The 20,502-nt window shown below is 29.3% G+C and overlaps 1 protein-coding gene across 1 annotated transcript in view; it reads left to right on the top strand.

Moving 5' to 3' along the window:
• Window positions 1-20,107, top strand: part of LOC113383418 — a 41,406-nt gene extending 21,299 nt beyond the window's left edge. The window contains exons 3-10 of the mRNA XM_026621685.1: window positions 5,251-5,363; window positions 7,751-7,860; window positions 8,799-8,877; window positions 8,946-9,085; window positions 13,003-13,131; window positions 17,845-17,987; window positions 18,207-18,355; window positions 19,807-20,107. Coding sequence (XP_026477470.1) covers window positions 5,251-5,363; window positions 7,751-7,860; window positions 8,799-8,877; window positions 8,946-9,085; window positions 13,003-13,131; window positions 17,845-17,987; window positions 18,207-18,355; window positions 19,807-19,927 — 984 coding nt within the window. The 3' untranslated portion in view covers window positions 19,928-20,107. The remainder of the gene's footprint in view (window positions 1-5,250; window positions 5,364-7,750; window positions 7,861-8,798; window positions 8,878-8,945; window positions 9,086-13,002; window positions 13,132-17,844; window positions 17,988-18,206; window positions 18,356-19,806) is intronic.
• The last annotated feature ends 395 nt before the right edge of the window (window positions 20,108-20,502 follow it).

The raw sequence follows: 20,502 nt of genomic DNA on the forward strand, positions 1-20,502 counted from the left end.
TAAATATGATTTCTTATTAATACTCTATTAATTATCTATATTCTGAAAGTGTGTTTTTATTACAATTAGGTAAACTAAATAAATATTCATATTTCTGAAATCGTTCTAGATTTGTGTATTAGAAAGATGAATTAACAATCTAACAATACACTGTAACGAAATGTTTTAAGAAGTTAGCGAATCATAAATAAACAATTCTCACGTTGATTATTTCAAAACACATATGAAAATCAGGCAACAGGAAATTTACACATTTTATTTAAAGTGATACAGAAGTAAGGAATTTAATACGTTAAAAACATATCCTGTTTTTAATATATCAAATTATACACACCTATAAAATTATATTACCTACATTTCTAGAAATGTAAAATAACTTCCCGTGCGTGTGTGGTCTCTGTTTCCTATTTTTGCGACTTTGTAAAATCTCAGTTTAGTAGCGATTTGTTCTATTTGCATTATTTTTCCTAACCTGGGGATATGTAATTTTCTTCTCGGATTATTTTTACAATATATATGTATTTCTACCTTGAATACGTAATGACAGATTTTATTCGAAATAACATCGTGAGAGAACTGTAGTTACAAATATGTACCGTTGCTCGTGTTTGAAGGAATTATTCTGATTTGTTGGAGGAACATGGAAATGTAATTGAAATAATTGTAATAGAATTGATTTAAATTACCATGTTATCTTAAATGATATGTATAATTTTTGTAATTCAAATTCACTTCTTAAAATTATTAAACTCTATAATTACAATGCCATAATTACTTGAACAAATTTCATATTTTTACTAAAAGTTTGAGATATATTTCAAGATTTATTTCCTCCTTCCCTTGGTTTAGTACAGATTGCAGAAATAATTTCGTACGTGCATGAATTTAATTTAAATTTAAATCACTTTTATTGCTTTTTAGTAACATATCATTCCTTTTATAATGCAAATAAAACAAACATTTTAATCTTGTTTAAATTAGAATATGTGTAAAAATTTGCATTTGTTTTATGATTGAGATAAATGTTTTCATGTTGCCTTCTTATGAAGAAATAATTATAAAATTTATTGCAATTAAGCACTGCAATATCATATTTGAAGTATTAAAAAATTATTGTGGATTTAATTTATTTAATAATTTTTTTTATTATTGCAATAATCTTATGTCCATCTGATTCGATGTAAATAACCTGAGTAAGACTCTGTATACTGCCAAGTAATTATGAAATTTATTAAAACTTTCCTGCGAGAACTCAGGTTGTTGGTTTATAATTTAACCCTTGCAGCTGTGGACTGTATTAAAAAATGATTTGTTTGTATATTATGTATTTGTTACAGTTCTAATTGCAATCACTGCTTTGTTACTAAGAAATAAGATATATTTATTTATTATTTATTATACATGTTGTTTCGTGGACTTTACTTTTAGAAGTGAACAACTACTTCAATTAAAACACTTCGCTACCCCCTCTACCGGGGGTAGCAACCATTCCATGTAAAGCTTAATGCCCTGAAGTTTGTCACCTTCATGACCAATATAATAAAACGAAAATACGTCCGAGCAGACTCAGATGATATTTCTTTAGAGAAAACTTTGTAAAGCCATGGATAACCAACTTTTAGACTATTAGAATCATTTGATATTTTGACCATTTATGAAAAATTATGGTGTTGTAATAGTAATTCATTAAAGATGCAATTGTGTTTGATTGCCGAAATTTGTTGAAAAACTAATTTAGTGTGCCAGTAATAAATTGAAACCGCACTCGTTATCAAATCTATATAGATCTATTTTCCGTCGTTGTTAAAACGTTCATAACAATTTAGTTTTACAATATGCCTTTGCATTGTCGATGTAATTCCATGTCTTTGACTACTAATATCGCTATTACCATATAATATTACGGCCTTGTCGTATTCTGTCCGATACAAAATCAGATACATTATAGCATAGGAAGACATTTGCTTTTATAAATGTTTTATAAACGGCAATTCTAAATGATATTTTATGAACGTTTATGTACGAAAGTAATGCATTGGATTCTCCTCCTTTCTGTCACGAGTTCCACATAACTGCGTGCGATGCGATTTGTCTTAAAGATTCTAGAAATAAATGCGTCGCGGAAACGAACGGAAGACACTTTTGTCAATGATTTGGTATTTAATATATTAATCTATAAAAAATATAATTTAAATGGTTTGGCTTGAGATTCTGCATTGCACATGTCCAGGCGGAACTTAAATGAAGTCCCTCTTCTAAGCGTTACCCCTATCGCACACCGACCTCAACCTACGCGTTGTTTCAGGTTAAGATGATGGTCAATTTAATGGCACTCTTTTTTTAATTTCTTTACTGATTGTGAGTGTATCGGTGTCTTGGTGAATTAACCATGTAGGTACATACTTTGTCGCGGATATTGTTTGTCAGAGTATTTTATTTTGGAATCGTTGCATTATTGGTATGTTACTGACTTTAGCGGCACCCCATAGATGGATGCCATACATCCAAACTGGTTTGGGGATATAATAATTTGTTTGTATAATAAAATTTTAAGGTACATCGACAGTTTTGATTTGAAAAAATCAAATATTTATACTTATTTTTGTCGATGTAAATATTACATCGTGCTAGAAGTGGCTTAAGGCAGTGGTATATTTCAAAATAATGTAGTATTTAGTTTCTCTGCAATAAACTTTATATAATCTGCATTAAAAATTATAATATAAAAATATTGATGTTTTTCCCGTGTCTTTTGCAAAAACTCCCGTGATACGACACATTGCCATTTTACATGTGTATGTTTTATCTGTTTTTTACTCTTACCTTGTTTAGATATAATTGATAACAAAGCACTATATTTTATAGTATTTCTTACAAAGGCGTTTTTTTAGAGTAGGCTTTAGTTTGAATGATTACAGTCAAACGCTTCGAGGTACACATTTTCAAAGTATTGCGCCATTGAATTTGTATATGACGCTTAATTTGCATTGATAACAGGCTCTAAACTCAACGAGGTATATAAGTTATGGCTTTTCAATTGTGTTTATAATCTCAAGTCGTTTGTTGCTTCCTTATGGAATTATAAACTATATATTTTATCGAGTCGATGATTTGCATCTGATTTGTGATAAACGATTTATTAGAAATATGAATGGTAATATATATATATATATATATATATATATATATATATATATATATATATATGTTGTGCCCCATCCAGCAACGTGCCAATAATATGTAAGTTTTTCCTGCTGCTAACAAGCTATTACTAAACTGTGGAGGCGAATCAGTAAAACAGATGAAGACTTTTTGTGTACTCATTTATTTCATGACTTCTCGTACACTTTACATATAACTTGAACAACTGAACTTAAATATAACTCCATTGATTACTAAATATTACTGATTCGTAATGATCTGAACATTATTATAACTTAATGACGACTGCGCCATTGCTTGGTATTTATGTGCCTGCTTGTATTTGACATTGTAATTCTTGTTCAATGTCACTGCCTAGTTCAAAACTATGCTTTACTTAGTCGTTAAGACGCAGTTTGTGGTTTCAAAAGGAATTTTATCAACGCAACGTAACACTAACTGCGTTGTTTGTATTCTGACCGTTATATAGTAATTTATAATATAATTTATAATTGGATACCCCTAACAAAATATATAAATATATATATGCATAATTTATTTTATCTTAATGAATCTTATTTTCCAAGTCAAAAATCTCGTTCAATTAATCAAATCTAACTTATTAAACCTATAAATCTGAATTAATCATTTTACAACTGAAATTAATAGCCATCAAGATATCTTTGGCGAGTTGTAAATTCCGCCTTACCGGAATTGTTACAGTTATTCTCGATAATATTCGTGTACGTGCCTTGGGGCGGGCCCTCATAAAAAATGTATAAGAAAACTAATTGCAATTATAATACATAATATATAACTCCTATAGACTTCAGCGAATAGTTACTAAGTATAGATTATGATTCCAGGTGAAAGATTTATGAGAACTTCCAAGCGTGTCGGCTCAATTTCACCACTTAAAAATTGAAACCAACGGTGATGAAGTTCTTTACTCTAATAAGATGTTTTGTAAAAATGAGCTAATATATTGATACTTGTACAAATAGTGTAAAATTGAATTGTGAATTTAAACTGTAAAATGTTATTGCTGTTATTTGAAAGTCGAGATGCGTGAACAATAATTCCATAAAATCATCATGATTGTATGAAGTGACCGTTGAAATAAACATTGAACTAAGACCAGGAAGAAATGCGTTTTGTTGCAATAGCTGTAACTTCGTACTGCGGTTGTAATATAGGCATACACACATAATAATACATATATAAACGTATACATATACATATTGCTTCATAGTGGATTATACTTTATAGCAAGTTTTAATAGACATTGGTTCACTTCCCTTATTTTGCTACGACCTTTGAAAAACCTGGCTGAATTATTGTTTAAGCTAATTAACGACATCATGAATTGAACTATATGTTCCTGTCTGTGATTACTTAGCGATTCAAGTCATAGATTTTTTTTTTTTTTGACTGTAGATACCATAGTCTTCTAGATCATACTAAAATATTACGGATCTGCGACAATTGGTTTAACTTTAAAAATTCGTCAAAGTTTGCAAAAATTAGTATCGTTTTTGAAAAATCAAAAACTGTTCGAAAGATATTAGTTGGAAATGATACAGGTGAAAATCTACCGAGCCATTTTCTTGTAATTAACCGTTGGAAAAAAAATTAGATTCGAAGAGTCGATTTTTATGGAACTTTTTTTGGAGATATATATCATAGTCTTATAGAACTTACTGAAATATTACGGCCTTACAACAAGTAGTTTAATTTTAAAAATTCATCAAAGTTTGAGAAAATGAGTAGTTTTTTGACGTTTGTTAAAATTAAAATTAGAGGATTTACTTGATATAACAATAGATTACTTGGTCTTAATGAACATACTAAACCATTAACGTCCTACGAAAACTGGTTCGATTATAAAAATTATTGATTTGTGAAAATTTGCTTTTAGAAAATACTTCGAGTTAACGTGTTCGTTCGTTTTCAATTATGTGTAATAAATCCACTCGGAATACTAATAATCACTCATAAATTAATTTGTTTATTATTTATTATTTATTTATTTACACATCGGGACGTTCATGTAACTTGATTTTATATTTTTTTATAATTATTTAACTGACAATTTGTTTCTATTTTCAGAGAACTGAAGAGCGTTCGGTGCCTTTGGCTGTTAGGGTCCACCGAACATTAGAATTAGCCGATGACAAATTCTATGTAATTACTTGCGGAAAAGCAGGATTCAAAAATGCCAGGTGAAGTACTAAAAATATGAGTTATTGCTTAAGTTGAAATTAACTTATACTTGAACACTCTGTAATAGAAGACAACCCAAACGTCTCCTTCCTAATTGTGATATATTGCTATGTCATATTACTATACTCTAATATGATATGGCACAATACATTTTCTTCCTTTTGGTGTGCCATAAATTCATTTTGCAATTAATTTTCATTTCTTGAAATCGATTTATGTCGAGCATTTACAGTTAACCAACCTAACGCGTTCGAATTCTAACATGAATCCTTCGTTCACCATTAATCAAATCGGATAAACTATATATGTATAGTATATAAATAGTTGTAACAAGCTGTCACGCACAATATTAATAGTGGCATGCTTTTGTATATTATCTATCCTCTATTTAGTGGCAGACGTAATAGGGCTAATGCCATCGTAAATACATATAAACTATCTAGCAAATTGCTTTAATAATCCACTTCGCGCTTTTCATTGCTAACGGTATTTCATAAATCTTTTGATGGATTGAAGTGCAATTATTTTGACAGACCGGAAGAATTTTTATTAACCGCGGTATTAGGAAATAATAAGAGTGCGAGTAAGGTTCACACGCCATTGAAGTAAAACTTATTTGCTACTGTACAGATGGCATTTAAGTAAAAATAAATACATCATATAACAATTTTGAATAATGTTCATTAGTAATATTGTAACACTCGTGATGCACACATTTATTAGTGTCAACCATTATACACATTTATATAATGATAAATTATAAATTATATGTTTCTATTAGCATTAAAAATATGTATAATATTTAAAAACAATAATGTAATTAAAATCATGCTTCAAATATGACATGATCGGTTTGTCATTGTAATTAGCATTTAGAAATGAACCTTCATTAAAGAATTGAAGTAATTGCTGATTAATAAATTCTATAATATTCGTGGATTATGTTAAACAACGCTTAAACAAATATTGTTTTCGCAACTTCACTCATCATGTAATTGTGTTTGAAGAACTTCATGTAATTAAAATTAACATACATTAATTGACTGCTTGTGTTTTTTTTTACTTTTATTTTGCTGGCAATATAATCTCATTCTTTGAACAGCTGTAATATCTGTCTTGGCTAAAAAATATTTTTCACTTTAATAACTTCAAAGATGTATAGAAACTACTATAAAAACAATTTCTAATCAATAAATTTACGTTTAGTACACGGCCCAAACATTTAATTTGTTATATTATTTTCAAGGAACAGGGTAAAATATTCTTCTGATTCAGGCATTTTTTATTAAGGGGCACAACTAGTGTGAAATTTTCAAAAAATCGAATTTTCAATTTATTAACCTTTGAAAATAACATACCAAAATTTTAAATCGATATCTTAAATAGTTTTTGAGTTACAGCCATTTAAAGAGTATATATATAGTATATAGTATAACGATCATTTAATCTTTAAACCCGTTTTTCTCGAAACAGCATTTTACGAATTTGCTGCAGCGATTACTGAAAAATAAATGATCCGACCACTATCAAATTTTTTTTACATGTTCTATATATAGTTCTCCGTAAAATGAACTATCGATTTTTTGATCGGATCAAAAATCGAATTTTGGCAGTCCAAAAACGACCAAAATTTTAGGTAAAATTCGACTTTTTTTAAAAAAAACAGCGTCATTTAATTTTTGATTTTTTTTCTTTATTATAGTGCATTTTACAGACAATATTATCTAGTTTAACGAGAATTTTTTTTTTAATTTCATCCACGTAAAAGGCCGGAATCACTGCAGCAGTGAAGGGCCTTTTTTCTTGTCGCGCCGTTGGAGATCGACGATAACTTAAAAAATATTTAATTTTTTTCTTCAAAAATTTTACTATGTATTCTTAAAACATGTATTAATATATTCCTAAAATGTTGAAATAATTGATAAAGTAGTTTTTTAATATAAATTCCCAAAAATCATTTTTTTAGGCGGTTACACTAGTTGTGCCCCTTAAATTAAGATTTCCTTGTTGATATCGGTACGCATACAACGTTGATGCCGGTACGCATACAGCGACAAATCTCTATTCACATACATGACGGCTAATCACAATCCACCCGCTAAAGAAATGATTCCATTGAGAGCGAATGACGAACAGTTCAGGCGTAACGGACTTCCGTTGCATTTGTGCGGATTTACAAATACACCTACGTCGCGTCTAAGTAGTTTTACTTTAATAATACTTAATATAAGATAATCTAGGTGTTAGTAGAATTTTTCCGTAACAAAATGTGTATATAATCGATTTAATCAGTAATAATTTAGGTGATTTATAAGTTTGAGTTTTGGTTCGGGTTAAAGAAATATAAAATATATAAATTATATCAATATTTTTTATATTTTTTTAGAAATGAAACATCTCTCGTTTCTCTACGGATATTAGACCAAGGCCGAAGGGCTCAAGAAACAATTTATGGAAGGCCATACACGTTAAGGGCTGAAATTAGCAAACCTGATGGTTCGTATGTTAATAAATACTATATGTTCCAAATATAAATTCTGTATTTTACGTATTTTGTGCATCATTATCAGCAATACCTAAAACATTCACAACATCATCAAATAATTGCCTTGGGAAAAATAAATCAGTGAACAATGCTCCTTCTTGCCATGACAGCTCCGTGGTTTGTGGAACATTTTTACTTTCACCATTTCCTATTTCAATTTTGTTATTAAGAACTTTATTTTGATTTGATTCCAGGACTTTTAAAGATTTTTCGAGATTATCCAAAGTTTGTTTGTAGTCTTGGATTAATGTCTTTACGTGGACATGATTTCTGCAAAATATACGAAATCGTTTGATCTCACGTTTGAGTGTTTTTTCGCGAAATCGGAAATTATTTTCTAATTCCGCGTTTCTTTTTGATAACTCCTCGGCTATTTGGTGAAATTCAAGAATCTGGAGGAGAAGAAAAATATTATAGATATATAATTAACTCACTAATTACAGTTTTTTTTTAATTCTATAATTTTTTTAACTTGCCATTTGCTGTTGTTGGGCTATATGATTATTTTTCTTTTCAAGTTGTTCGGTCAAGTCTTCAATAGTCAATTTATTTTTTTCACATTCTTCTGTAGTATTCATAAGTTTTTCAATTAAATTTACTACTTTTAATTTGGCCACATCAGACAAAGGTGAAAAATCTGCCTCGTTTAACTCCATTATGTCAATTTGAAACAATATGCATAAAAATATGGACAAATGATTGCTTTGATAACAAGTTTAAATTTGTTTCTTTTAATTTGGAATATTCAATATTGTGAAATATAAGTGTAATATTTATATGTTTATATTAAGCATTTACAATAGATGCAAATTTATTTTTATTTATATATGTACACTTATTTGAATTGATACAAAAACTTGGTTAGATATAATGTTCTTTTTTTATTAAGGTGCTTATGGAATTCGAGTCAAAAACTGTTTTGCTTTCAACAAAAAGAATACGAGTGTTTCTCTAATAGATGAAAGAGGGTATGTACCAAATGTTGCAGTATTCAAAATGTATTAAATTAATGATGTTTTGTATTTTTATAACTAAGATGTCCGAGGGATGAGGCTGTAATATCTGAGTTCCATTATGATCCAAGTTCTGGAACTGCCGATGCGGAACTTCGGTCTATGTTCCGGTTTCAGGACGGAACCGAAGTTCATATACAATGTGCTGTTGCTATTTGCAGAGGTAAGAGTAAAAAAATTTTGTAATAAATGTAATGCAAAATAAATTTCGATTCAAATCAGTTGAAATCATTAAATAAATCGCACTTCAAAGCACGTTGTATAGCATTTCCCCAAAGGCTCACTACATAATGAGCTTCAATATCCCTTTTTCTACAAGACAATATATCTATCTATATCAGAAGAAAATCCTTCACTATAGTTTTTCAAACACTTTTGCCTCAAGACCGACCAAGCGATCATTTTATTGTTTACTATTATATATTTTTTGTAAAAAGAGCTTGTCTGTGAAATCGCACATCGGTATATTATTCTGATAACCGAATTAAGTTATCAGCGTGCCGGCATCCATAAATCAGCCGATCTATTATTTTAGTCTCCGTGCCGCCTAAGAAATCGCCTCGGAGGCTTCGCACGATCGAGGATCTAGGGAAATGCTTCCAACTATCTCACGGGCGAAAAAATACATTACTTTTTCTTAAAATAAAGCAAAGTAACCTATGATCGTTAAGATATTTTACTAGTGGGGCGCATGGCATCGTGCCTCAAGGCAAATTGCTGGAACTTTCCGTACCGTATTTAAAAATCTTGGTACGGAACCTAAAAAAGTTTACACAAAATGTGTACATATATGAAAATCTGTATAAAATATCTGATAATTTGATGTGAAAAATTTCATTTTCGTTTTTTTGCGATTACTATACCTTCCCGGAAGGAGAAGTTTATGTTTTCATAAAAAAATCCGAATTGCTAATTTTATGTTTTCTCGACGTTTCAAGCCATTCTGAATCGAATGAGACCAAATTTGGAAAAAGTATGTGTGTGTGTGTGTGCGTGTATGTGAACAGATTTTTTGCCGTAAATCGACGTTTTCTCGAAAACGGCTGGACCGATTTCAAAAATTTAAAAGCCACTCGATGTATCTCGATGATGACTATTGTTTATTAATTTTGTGCGACGATCGGTCAAGCCGTTTCTTTATAAATCGCAGAAAAGTGAAAAATTTTTCGTCTACGTTTTAGCCCGCAATTCTGTTTCGATTTCGAAAATTCAAAAACCGTTCGAAAGATATTGGTTGGGAATCGTGCTGATTAGTTTTTGGTAGAGATCGGCCGGGCCGTTTTCTTGTAATAAAGTTTTTTAAAAAAAAAATTGGTGATTTTTATGATTATTTTTTTGACGGTAGATACCATAGTCTTCTAGATCATACTAAAATATTACGGCCCTACGATAACTGGTTTAGCTTTAAAAATTCGTCAAAGTTTGCAAAAATTAGTATGATCTTTTTGGCATTTGTCAAAATTAGAACTTTCATCGACGTTTTCTCAAAAACGCCTGAACCGATTTCAGAAATTTAAAAGCCGTTTGATGTATCTTAATGAGGACCATCGTTTGTCAGTTTTGTGAGACGATCGGCCGAGCCGTTTTTTTGTAATTTGGAAAAAAGTGGTAAACCTTTCGTCCACATTTAAGCTTATACTACCGAACCGATTTTAAAAAATCAAAAACTGTTCGAAAGATATTAGTTGGGAATGATACTGATGAGTTTTAGGTGAAAATCTACCGAGCCGTTTTCTTGTAATGAACTGTTGAAAAAAAAATTTAGGCTGATTTTTATGTAACTTTTTTTGGCGATATATATCATGGTCTCATAGAACTTACTGAATTATTACGGCCTTACGACAAGTAGGTTAATTTTAAAAATTCATCAAGGTTTGAAAAAATGAGTAGTTTTTTTGACGTTTGTTAAAAATAAAATTAGATGATTTAGTTGGTATAACGATAGTGTACTTGGTCTTGAACATAGTAAACCATTAAAGTCCTACGGAAACTGGTTCAATTATAATTATTGATTAATTAAAATTATTGATTTTTGAAAATTTGCTTTTAGAAAATACTCCGAGTTAACATGTTCGTTCGTTCGTTTGCAATGATGTGTAATAAATCCACTCGGAATACTTATAATCACTCATAAATTAATTTATTTTTTATTGATTCAGTCAATTATTTACACATATCGGGAAGTTCATGTAACTTGCCTCAAGGCTAAATACCAAATCAACTAGTTTGGTTTTAATACCAGAATAAGACATTTATTATGTATCAACTTCCAAACGTGCCAAATACCCTAAGATCGGCGGCAAACGATCGTTAAAGTCAAGTCAAAGCATTTATAATTATATTATTATTAGCGAGGAAATTGTTTCGATTTCGTTACGCCTATTTTCTCTCATTATTTCCAACGAGAATGATTTTAATATGCAACTGCACAAAACGGGTATTAATTGCAACACGTCGAATCCTGCACTTCGACGATATTATGTTCGGTTCATAAAATGCGGATCCCATTCCTTATGCAAAAAGATTTGCTAACTTTTTTTTAGGTCTAGGTAGTACAATTGTATTTTGCTGTGAAATGAAAGGTTTGTAATTAACTTGGGTTCTTGATAGGAAGTTCATATAATGATTTTTATCGCTTAGAAAAATGATTGGAAGAAAAGATAGTTTTGATGTTGTAAAGATTAATTTTTTATTCTTATTCACTTTTTTTCTGAGAAGCAATTTTCTGAGAGTCACTATTTTACGATCTGTAAGGATTATATGATTCTTTTAATAAATCGCTGTCTAGGAAAATAAAAAAATATAAAACTATTGAGTGCAAAATATTATATGAAATTGTTCTCTTATATAGGTACGTTTCAATGGGATTAATTGTCATAGATATAGAATTGTTTTCTTGCTAGTACTATCAAATAAGCAATATTATAAAATTCATTGTTACTCCATTACAATAAAAAATTCTTGGAATGGAAAAACTTTGCAATCGTACTTTTTTCAATTTCTTTAAAGAAATAGTTAAATATTTGTACCGAACTTCAATCCCACAGAACCACTAGTATGTGGGCTGCTTCTTTACAAATGGAACAAAAAAGGTGTACATCTACGAATTAAAAAAATACTATAGTCTCAATTTATATTACTGTTTTTTAACTTCCCGTAGGGCAAGTTATATAGCAAAAAAATCGAAAACGAAATTTTTTCTGAACATTTTGGCATACCTTAGAAAAAGTGGATGAGTTTGTGTGTGTGCAGATACAAATTTTTGTTCACGATTTCGGGAACACGGATCAACCGATTTGAATATTTCAAAATACATTCGATTCGTATTGATAAGGAGACGTGCTGATTAGTTTTTGGCGGAGGCAGGTTAGTTACGTTCTGATTAGTTTTTGGCGGTAGCCGTTTTGAAGATACGGGTCAAAAAGTGCCAAAAACGGTAACTCAGTTTTTAAGAGAACGGAGCCCGATTTCAATAATTCAAAAAACCTTTCACTTGTATGGACAAGATAAAGAACTGATCACATTTTCATGAAGGCAGGTCTAGCGGTTACGGAGATTTAGTGAAAAAAGTAAAAAAAAATGCCATTTGGCGGTCAAAAATGATCATTAGACACATGCATATCAAATTATCAGGTATTTTATAGAGATTTTAACAATAAGTATAAATTTTGTTTACATTCCTATCGGTTCCGTACCCTTGCTTATCTGTTAGACAGCGACGCGGCGCTTACGCGCTTCTTTATTCTGTCTCTATGCAGTTAAAGCAGTACGATTGCTTTAAAAAAAAGTTCAAAACTTCCAAAATATTTCAAAATAAAGAAAACATTTTTTTCAAAAAGCTTTTTTTCCAAAAAAAAATTTTTTTTAAAAATTTATAGTTTCTCAAAAATATAATTTTTCCAAAGTAAAATTTTTTCAAAAATGTTAATTTTTAAAAAAAAAAAAATCATTCTTGGTACGGGAAATTCCAGCAATTTGCCTTAAGGCACGATGCCATGCGCTCCACTAGTTTTTTATAAATGAGGCATTAATTTAATTCTTTTGCATAATACAAATATAATTATCTAATAAATTTCCCAGGTGCTTGCGAAAATCTCGACTGCAACGATCCGGACTCTCACAGTTCGCTTAGTGTGAAAGGAGCCCAAGAAGACGGTGTCGTCTTGGCGGCCACCAGCGTCTTCGTCCTTGATCCTGGCGAGACCCCAGGTAAGAATTATATTAGATTTATGCTGATCATAATTTTCCTTAATGGTTAAGCGATCGTATTTACTGACAGCAACAGTGTTTTGGACACACATCTAGTTATTCTTCTATTTTAATCAGAGAATGCGTTAGATTTTAAAATATATTTACTCCACGAATAAAAAAATTACAATTAAAATAATTTCCTTGATTGACGTCTAACAGAGTCTGTTTCTATTAAATTTGAATAACAAAGTATTTTTTACAAGTTCTTGTTTGAAGTAATTTGTTATAGATACATACATGATATCTTATAACAGTAAATGTTCCAAAATTACATTGATATAACATGATTGTAATGTGAGAATTTTGTAGATTTTGAACAATAATGCGAAATTTATGCATGGTTCGTAACACAATCACATAGAATTTAAAGTAAATGTTGACTCATGTTGTTGAAATATAAGTTAACATGTTCCAAAACTGGTGATAAAAATGATTAAACAAATAAAGTGTAATGCAATCTTTGGTTTTTTTACAGTTTTTTTTGTTGATATTTTTTTCAACAAAATAATTGCTTTTGGGAAAATTTTTTTTTCTAATTTTTCAAGAATAATATTTTTTGGTATATCGAAAATAATTCAAATTTTAATATCAATTCTATTCTAGTATACTTTAAACAAATAATTTCAACTGTGCAATTCAGTTTATATAATTCTTGTAAATATTAGACAATGTGACAATATTTATAAAAATCCATATGAAAATATTTAATATTCCTCGATCATTTCGTTATTATTTACTTAACTTATTGTCAGCAGTTTATCATCTTTTGCATTTAGAGTTTATATTTATTTAACAAAAATTTAAATATTTTCAATATTAATGAATATAATAAATAGTGAATTAAATATCAAACAAATTTTACTAAGAAATTGAACTGGATATGAAGGGCTTTGAAAAATTATAACTTTTATGTCCATCTATGTTTAAAGCAAATTTATTTTTCTAAAGAAAGTGCACCGCACATATATGCTGCAAACACACAAAAGCATATTTATACATTCAAGTATAAAATATATTATTTACATTGCATACATACATACATATGTTGGGAAATTATTACTATTATTATTAAATTATTATTGGGAAAATCGCTAGAAGGTTTTGTGAAACATACGGATATAAAAAAATATTTTTTTGACTCTACAGAATGTTAATAAATATAAATGAAAAGCTGTTACTGCAAAAATAGCTTTTCTTGAATAAAGTGTACCACACACGTACTATATATATTCAAAATCATTTATATACCAAATAAATACTGGAGATAGGCTTATCATATCCGAAGCCGGATCGGTTAGGATTTGACTCCGCTTCAGAAAGGAGTTATATTCACTTAACAACTCCGACATTTTTGAAACAAAATACTTGATACAAATGTTTTCTCTAGTTTGTTGTTAACATATCTTAAGGATTTATTAAGACTTTGGAAATAGTTTACAAATAGTTCAAACATGTTTGTTCATTTTATTATAACAATTACTAGTTTCAGCATTTCAATATGCATACAAATCTCAAATTGACAATAAACTTGGGAATCAAAATCGATTTTATAATTATTTTTGAAGAGAATTCTCTTAAAATATAGAATTTTTTGAATATGTTTATTTTTAAATGAAAATAATGCAGTGAGCCTTATATATAAAATAAGAACAAATCTTTATGTTTTAATATTTTTTACAAAATAATAATACCTCACATTCTTTTATTATTTTCTTTTAGAGAATTAATTATACATCAGGTAGTTTGATTAGCATACTATTACTTTTACACAATTATAAAATCATAATTGTGTAAAAGTTATAATATAATACTAAATATTTTTTAGCTGGTTGTATACCATTGAATAAGCTCATTTTCGTACAAACATTATCGTATACAGAATATAGAATACAAAATAGCATTATTTTGAGACATATATACCTGGAAAGTCCTAAAACTAGCTGTGAGACGAAAAAAAACACTTCTTTTGACCCAAATCTTTGTATTAGTAAACAATCTCAAGCAAATATCTGCACATGTTAACAGATTCAGTACCAGTTTAGGAAAATCGGATATAACAAATCCTGTGAGACAACTCCACTCGGATTCACACAGGAAGGAGTTGTATCGGAGTAATAACTCCGGAGTGAGTTATCCATCTCTAATACATACACTTCCTAAGGCATTCGGAGAAAAGGTCAGATATCTTTGAAACATACGGATGTAAAAAAAATCAATTCGTAACTCGACGGGAAATTAATAAATATGAAAAGGTGTTTAAAGCCGCATCCGCAAAAAACAGATCTCCAAGAAAAAAATCACTTTATTAAATAATTGATTAATATCTTTTACGATTATGGCAATTGATTAATTCACCTCTGGCAAATCGGAATCCCATACATACTATACACCTATGCGTAATGAGAGGCCGCCGTGTCGTGGTCTCGTGATCTCTTCGTCTCTCGTGGGGGGCGTGGGGGCCATCGCGTAATAGTTGCCCCCCGGGCGAACAAAAAATAATCGCCCTCGACGGTAAGTCATGCGAGCGGCGACCGTCATTACGGGCGAAAATAGTCAACGCTCAATGTTGCGATTTACAGAGGATCACGATCGGTTTATAACTATGGGAAAAAGTGGTAAAGAACTTTTACAACTTGGGGTTTAATTTAATTACTTGATCTGGATTCATTAATCACCCATTAGTCCATTAATTACGTGATTGTTAAAGGCCCCTCCCTTTAACGAGTTTGATAAAAAAAATTAAGTATCGCGTGGAGCAAGGGGGGGGGCTATAGTAAGGTTTTACATGTATATTTAGCTGATTTAAAATAATCAAAATTTTTCCAACAACTTTATACGAATAAAAAAGATTTTTATTAAATAATACGACCTAAAATTTAAAAAATGAATATTACAAAATTATTTCAACACAATATTATTATTTACATATAAAAGGTTTTATTAAATAACTAGATGACCCGACAGACGTCGTCCTGTACTTATGTTTACCATTCAAAAGTTCCAATTTTTTTCTAATAACCTACACTGATATTTACCAATTAGTTAAAAATTATTATGTTTTTTTACACTACAGTCTATACCGAAATGTATATACATTCACCCATATGGATCTTAAATGTACAACTACTTTAAATAAAATTATGAGTATTTGCTTTTTAAAAAACATTATAAAACATGTTTTTCTTGTAATTAATTCTTTTATCGATATCCGACGTTATTTTGAAAAAAAAAAAAAATTACACCACTGAGAGGGTGTCATACCCCCGGGAAATGGCAAAGGATTTCACTTTTGAACTTGAGAGTAAGATAAACCTAATTTCAAAATTTCATACGAATTGGAGCACAGTAAGAAAATTCAGACCCAAAATGCTCCATTGACTTGAGTAAATATTCCGTATCCGATGGCAAAAATATGAAAATATTAACGTTTGTATATGAAAAAGAAAAGGGCTGTTTTTAGAGTTTTGCGGCAATTATTCGATTTTTTTTTGCCGTAAGAACCATCCTTGGACTTCAACGTACATTTTAATAAAAGAATTGGCCAAATTGGTCCAGGCGTTGTTGAGTTATGCGCTTACCAACACATTTTGCAATTCATTTTTATATTATAGATATTATTTATATTATTTTTTAAAAAACAAACAATAATTGTACAAGAAGTGATGTTGACGAACTATTCATTATAACTTCATTTTATAGTTTTCGTGTGGGTAATAAAATCCAATATGTTATTATTAAAACTTTCTACATTATAATATGGAAAATAATGCTCTTAAATAAATTATAATATATTGCTGTTAAATAAATTACGATCCATTCCATTATAATTTCATAAGATATCGGAACGTACTTTACTAATGCATTTGTGGTTACGTGATTCTATTTGAACTAATGGATCATCCATTAAAATTTTGTAAAAGTAAACAAAAAAGTAATAATTTGTTGCTTTGTTACTTGATGTTATATAAGCAATAGTAACAAAAGAATATATATATATATATATATATATATATATATATATTATGTAACAAATGTATTCTGAGTGAAAAGATATTAATTTAGAAATATGAACAAACAACACTCTTTTTTGCACTAATTTATTAAATAATAATTTTGCAAACGTTTCGAGACTAGGTTTGTCTCATCATCAGTGCGGTATATAATTCAAAATCTAAAATATGGAAATCTAAATTAGCATTATGTGTTATCCGTTACAAGTCGTTCCTATTACTGCCATACTAACGATCGTCGGAGTCTGAATTCTCTATCCAAGGTCAACTAGGTGAGTCACGAAATATCAAATAGGAAAGAGAAGGAATAGGGCCCAGTTGAAAAATAGATGTCGCTAGGAGAAAATATATTCTTTGAAAGTAAACGGTTCGTTTATAAAAAAAAATGTATTGGATTGTAATTGGATAACACATAATGCTAATTTAAATTTCCATATTTTAGATTTTAAATTATAACTCACTGATGATGAGACAAACCTAGTCTCGAAACATTTGTAAAATTATTATTTAATAAATAGTGCAAAAAAGAGTATCATTTTTCTAAATTAATATATTATATTATATATATATATATATATATATATATATTTATAAATTTATAAATTATTGTATAATTTCCTGAATGAAATTTACCTAAACTTCTATTCTTTCGTCAATGTAGCTCTACAAGCGGTCTGTGATTCTGGTGTCCATCCATCCTGGTTACTTTGGCTCTGCATAGCCCTAGGAGTTTTATTCCTGATCATGTTGCTCATCAATATATTCCTATGCAGTGCTATGACTTGCAGTTGTGCCAGAACCGAGGTAGAATTTTTATTATTAATTATGTTATAAATTCATAAAATTTATGAATTTATAACATTTAATGTAGCATCTTCATTAGATATATTAGATGTATTAGATATACAATTCACAATTTTACAATTAAAAACAAAACAACCAATATATAAAATACAAATGAAGGAATGCTAAAATAATTTTGTGTCTTGATTTTATGAAACTTGATAATGATTGATTTTCCAGGTTATTGAAAAGGAGCCATCAATCATCGAGGAGTATGATCCTTACAGGAGTTGGCATGGTTCTCAATACGGTTCAAGGTATTCCCTTCATGGGGGACATGGGAATGGTAAAGGATATGCATCTGGGGGATCCACTATTCATTCCACCAGGTGGGCGATCGTGTTTACTAAACGCAACAATGTTTTGGGCACACGTCTTTTAAATGTTTATATGTTTTGTGTTTAAATCACCTTTTGGCTAGTAAAACAGGCATCAAAGAATGGTTTTGGAATAGATGTTCTGCACTAATTAATGCATTTAAAATTATTTTTTTGTGTTGCATTTAGAATGATTTCCTTGATTGGCAATAAACTAGGTAAGAGATAAAGGAAATAGGTTTTTTCAGTGTTTTGAGCGCACTTTTCAGTTATTTTCTTTTACATTCTCATATATTTTATGTTCAAGTCAAGTTTTGGATGGTATTATAGAATGTTTTAGGTTTTGGAATATATATTCAGCACTAATTATAATGAATAATTGCATTTGAAATAATTTAGCAGTAAAAGACTATATAAAATAGTAATTGGATGCAGAATTTCAAATTTAACAGAAAATGTACGACTGTAATCATTCAATTATTTGAAAAATCAAACCTTTTTGGTAAATCCTTAGAGATTAAAGAGAATTTTAATATTATTCTTATAAGTTTATAGTAGCACTACACTTGGTATGTCTTTCAATTCGAGGATTTTCAGGTAAACAAATCCTTATTTACAGGTAATGTTATTAATATTGGATTTAATCCAGATACATTTTTTTGCATTGAAATGCATCAAATTCTGTAGAAGTATTAAATATATATATATATATATATATATATATATAAGTTTGTGGGTTTCTGGATATGAATTATAATCAGTTTCAGCTTATGTAAATACTTAAACATTTTTGGCAAAATCTTTAATATTTTTTTTGTATTAAACAATATATCCAAATGGAACAATGATGTATGAACATTGGAGTAACAATATTGATATTATTGTACCATTTAGATTTGGTATACTTAAATTATCAATATTAATTACACAAGGACCAATTATTAAATGTTAAGCCAATTGAAGTTTAATCGATCTTCTCTATATAGTAAAAAATAACAAAGGATTTCTTCATTAAATAATAGTTTAATATATCTAAATGGAACAATATTTTATATTACAATAATAATGTTTTTGTTCTATTTATATATGATATAAACTATGAAATAAATTACTAAAGTAAGCCAGTTGGTGAACAATTTTATAAACAACACAATGAAAGTGTTTTCGCATAATATAGAATAACCAATTCCAAATTATATTATAATTTGATGAGTGCATTTAATAGAAATTCAGTACACAAGGAATATATTCTTCAACTGGCTTACTTTACATTTAATTACTTTTAATTATGTTATAATCTGCATGGCCTTTTGTATATGATTAACAATCCCAATTTATATAATAATCAGGTGAAGGTATTTGCATGTCAAAGAAATCTATTCAACTAACTCCTATCATAGAACACAGTGGCATTTTTGAGACTGCACAAAATCCAGAAGGAACAATGATTATTCACGTTTCAGGTCTGTGTCCCCGTACAGCGACCATTATGCAGTGCTCCATTCGAGGCCTGGATCACGGTACTCAGCGGGACCCCAGGGGCACAATCGGACGCAGCCGAGGGGCACCTCCGGGCACATGTGATGGAAGGAATGAATGAATATTCAAATTTATTACAGAACATTTAGGAAACGATGAGAGTAGATTAAGTCAGGTGAACTCGGTGAAAAACCAACCGCGTTTTTATTATGTTAGATTTTAAGTGATTAAAATTATGATGGAGGGTGCAAGTATATGTGAGATTTATAGTTAATGAATAATCATTTTATAGTGAACTATAAATATCAACTGTAGATTTTTTATATAGGGCTTTGATGAGTTTCTTTATAAAATATAAATTAAAAGAATATGCTCTGAATTGAAATTGCAATATAAGTTTTTCAAGTCATAAGCAATACTTTGGACGGCCTTACTATGATTCATAATTTATTCTTTATTGCAAAAACTCATTGGTATTATACCTAATTTTTCTTAGATTTGCATGATTTCCATGAAAAAAAAATTATTGCTTACAATTAGTATTAAAAAATATGTTAATTTAATAATGCTTATTACGTTTACTTGTTATATTCACATACCTACTTGTATAATTCTATTTTAAGCAGTTATAAATATTTAATTATTGATTGATTGAATTTTTATTTTGAGCTAATGATATT

This window comes from Ctenocephalides felis, unplaced genomic scaffold, assembly GCF_003426905.1.
Source record: "Ctenocephalides felis isolate EL2017-DRISC unplaced genomic scaffold, ASM342690v1 CF-g0.4_SCAFFOLD_03570, whole genome shotgun sequence".
Lineage (NCBI taxonomy): Eukaryota > Metazoa > Arthropoda > Insecta > Siphonaptera > Pulicidae > Ctenocephalides > Ctenocephalides felis.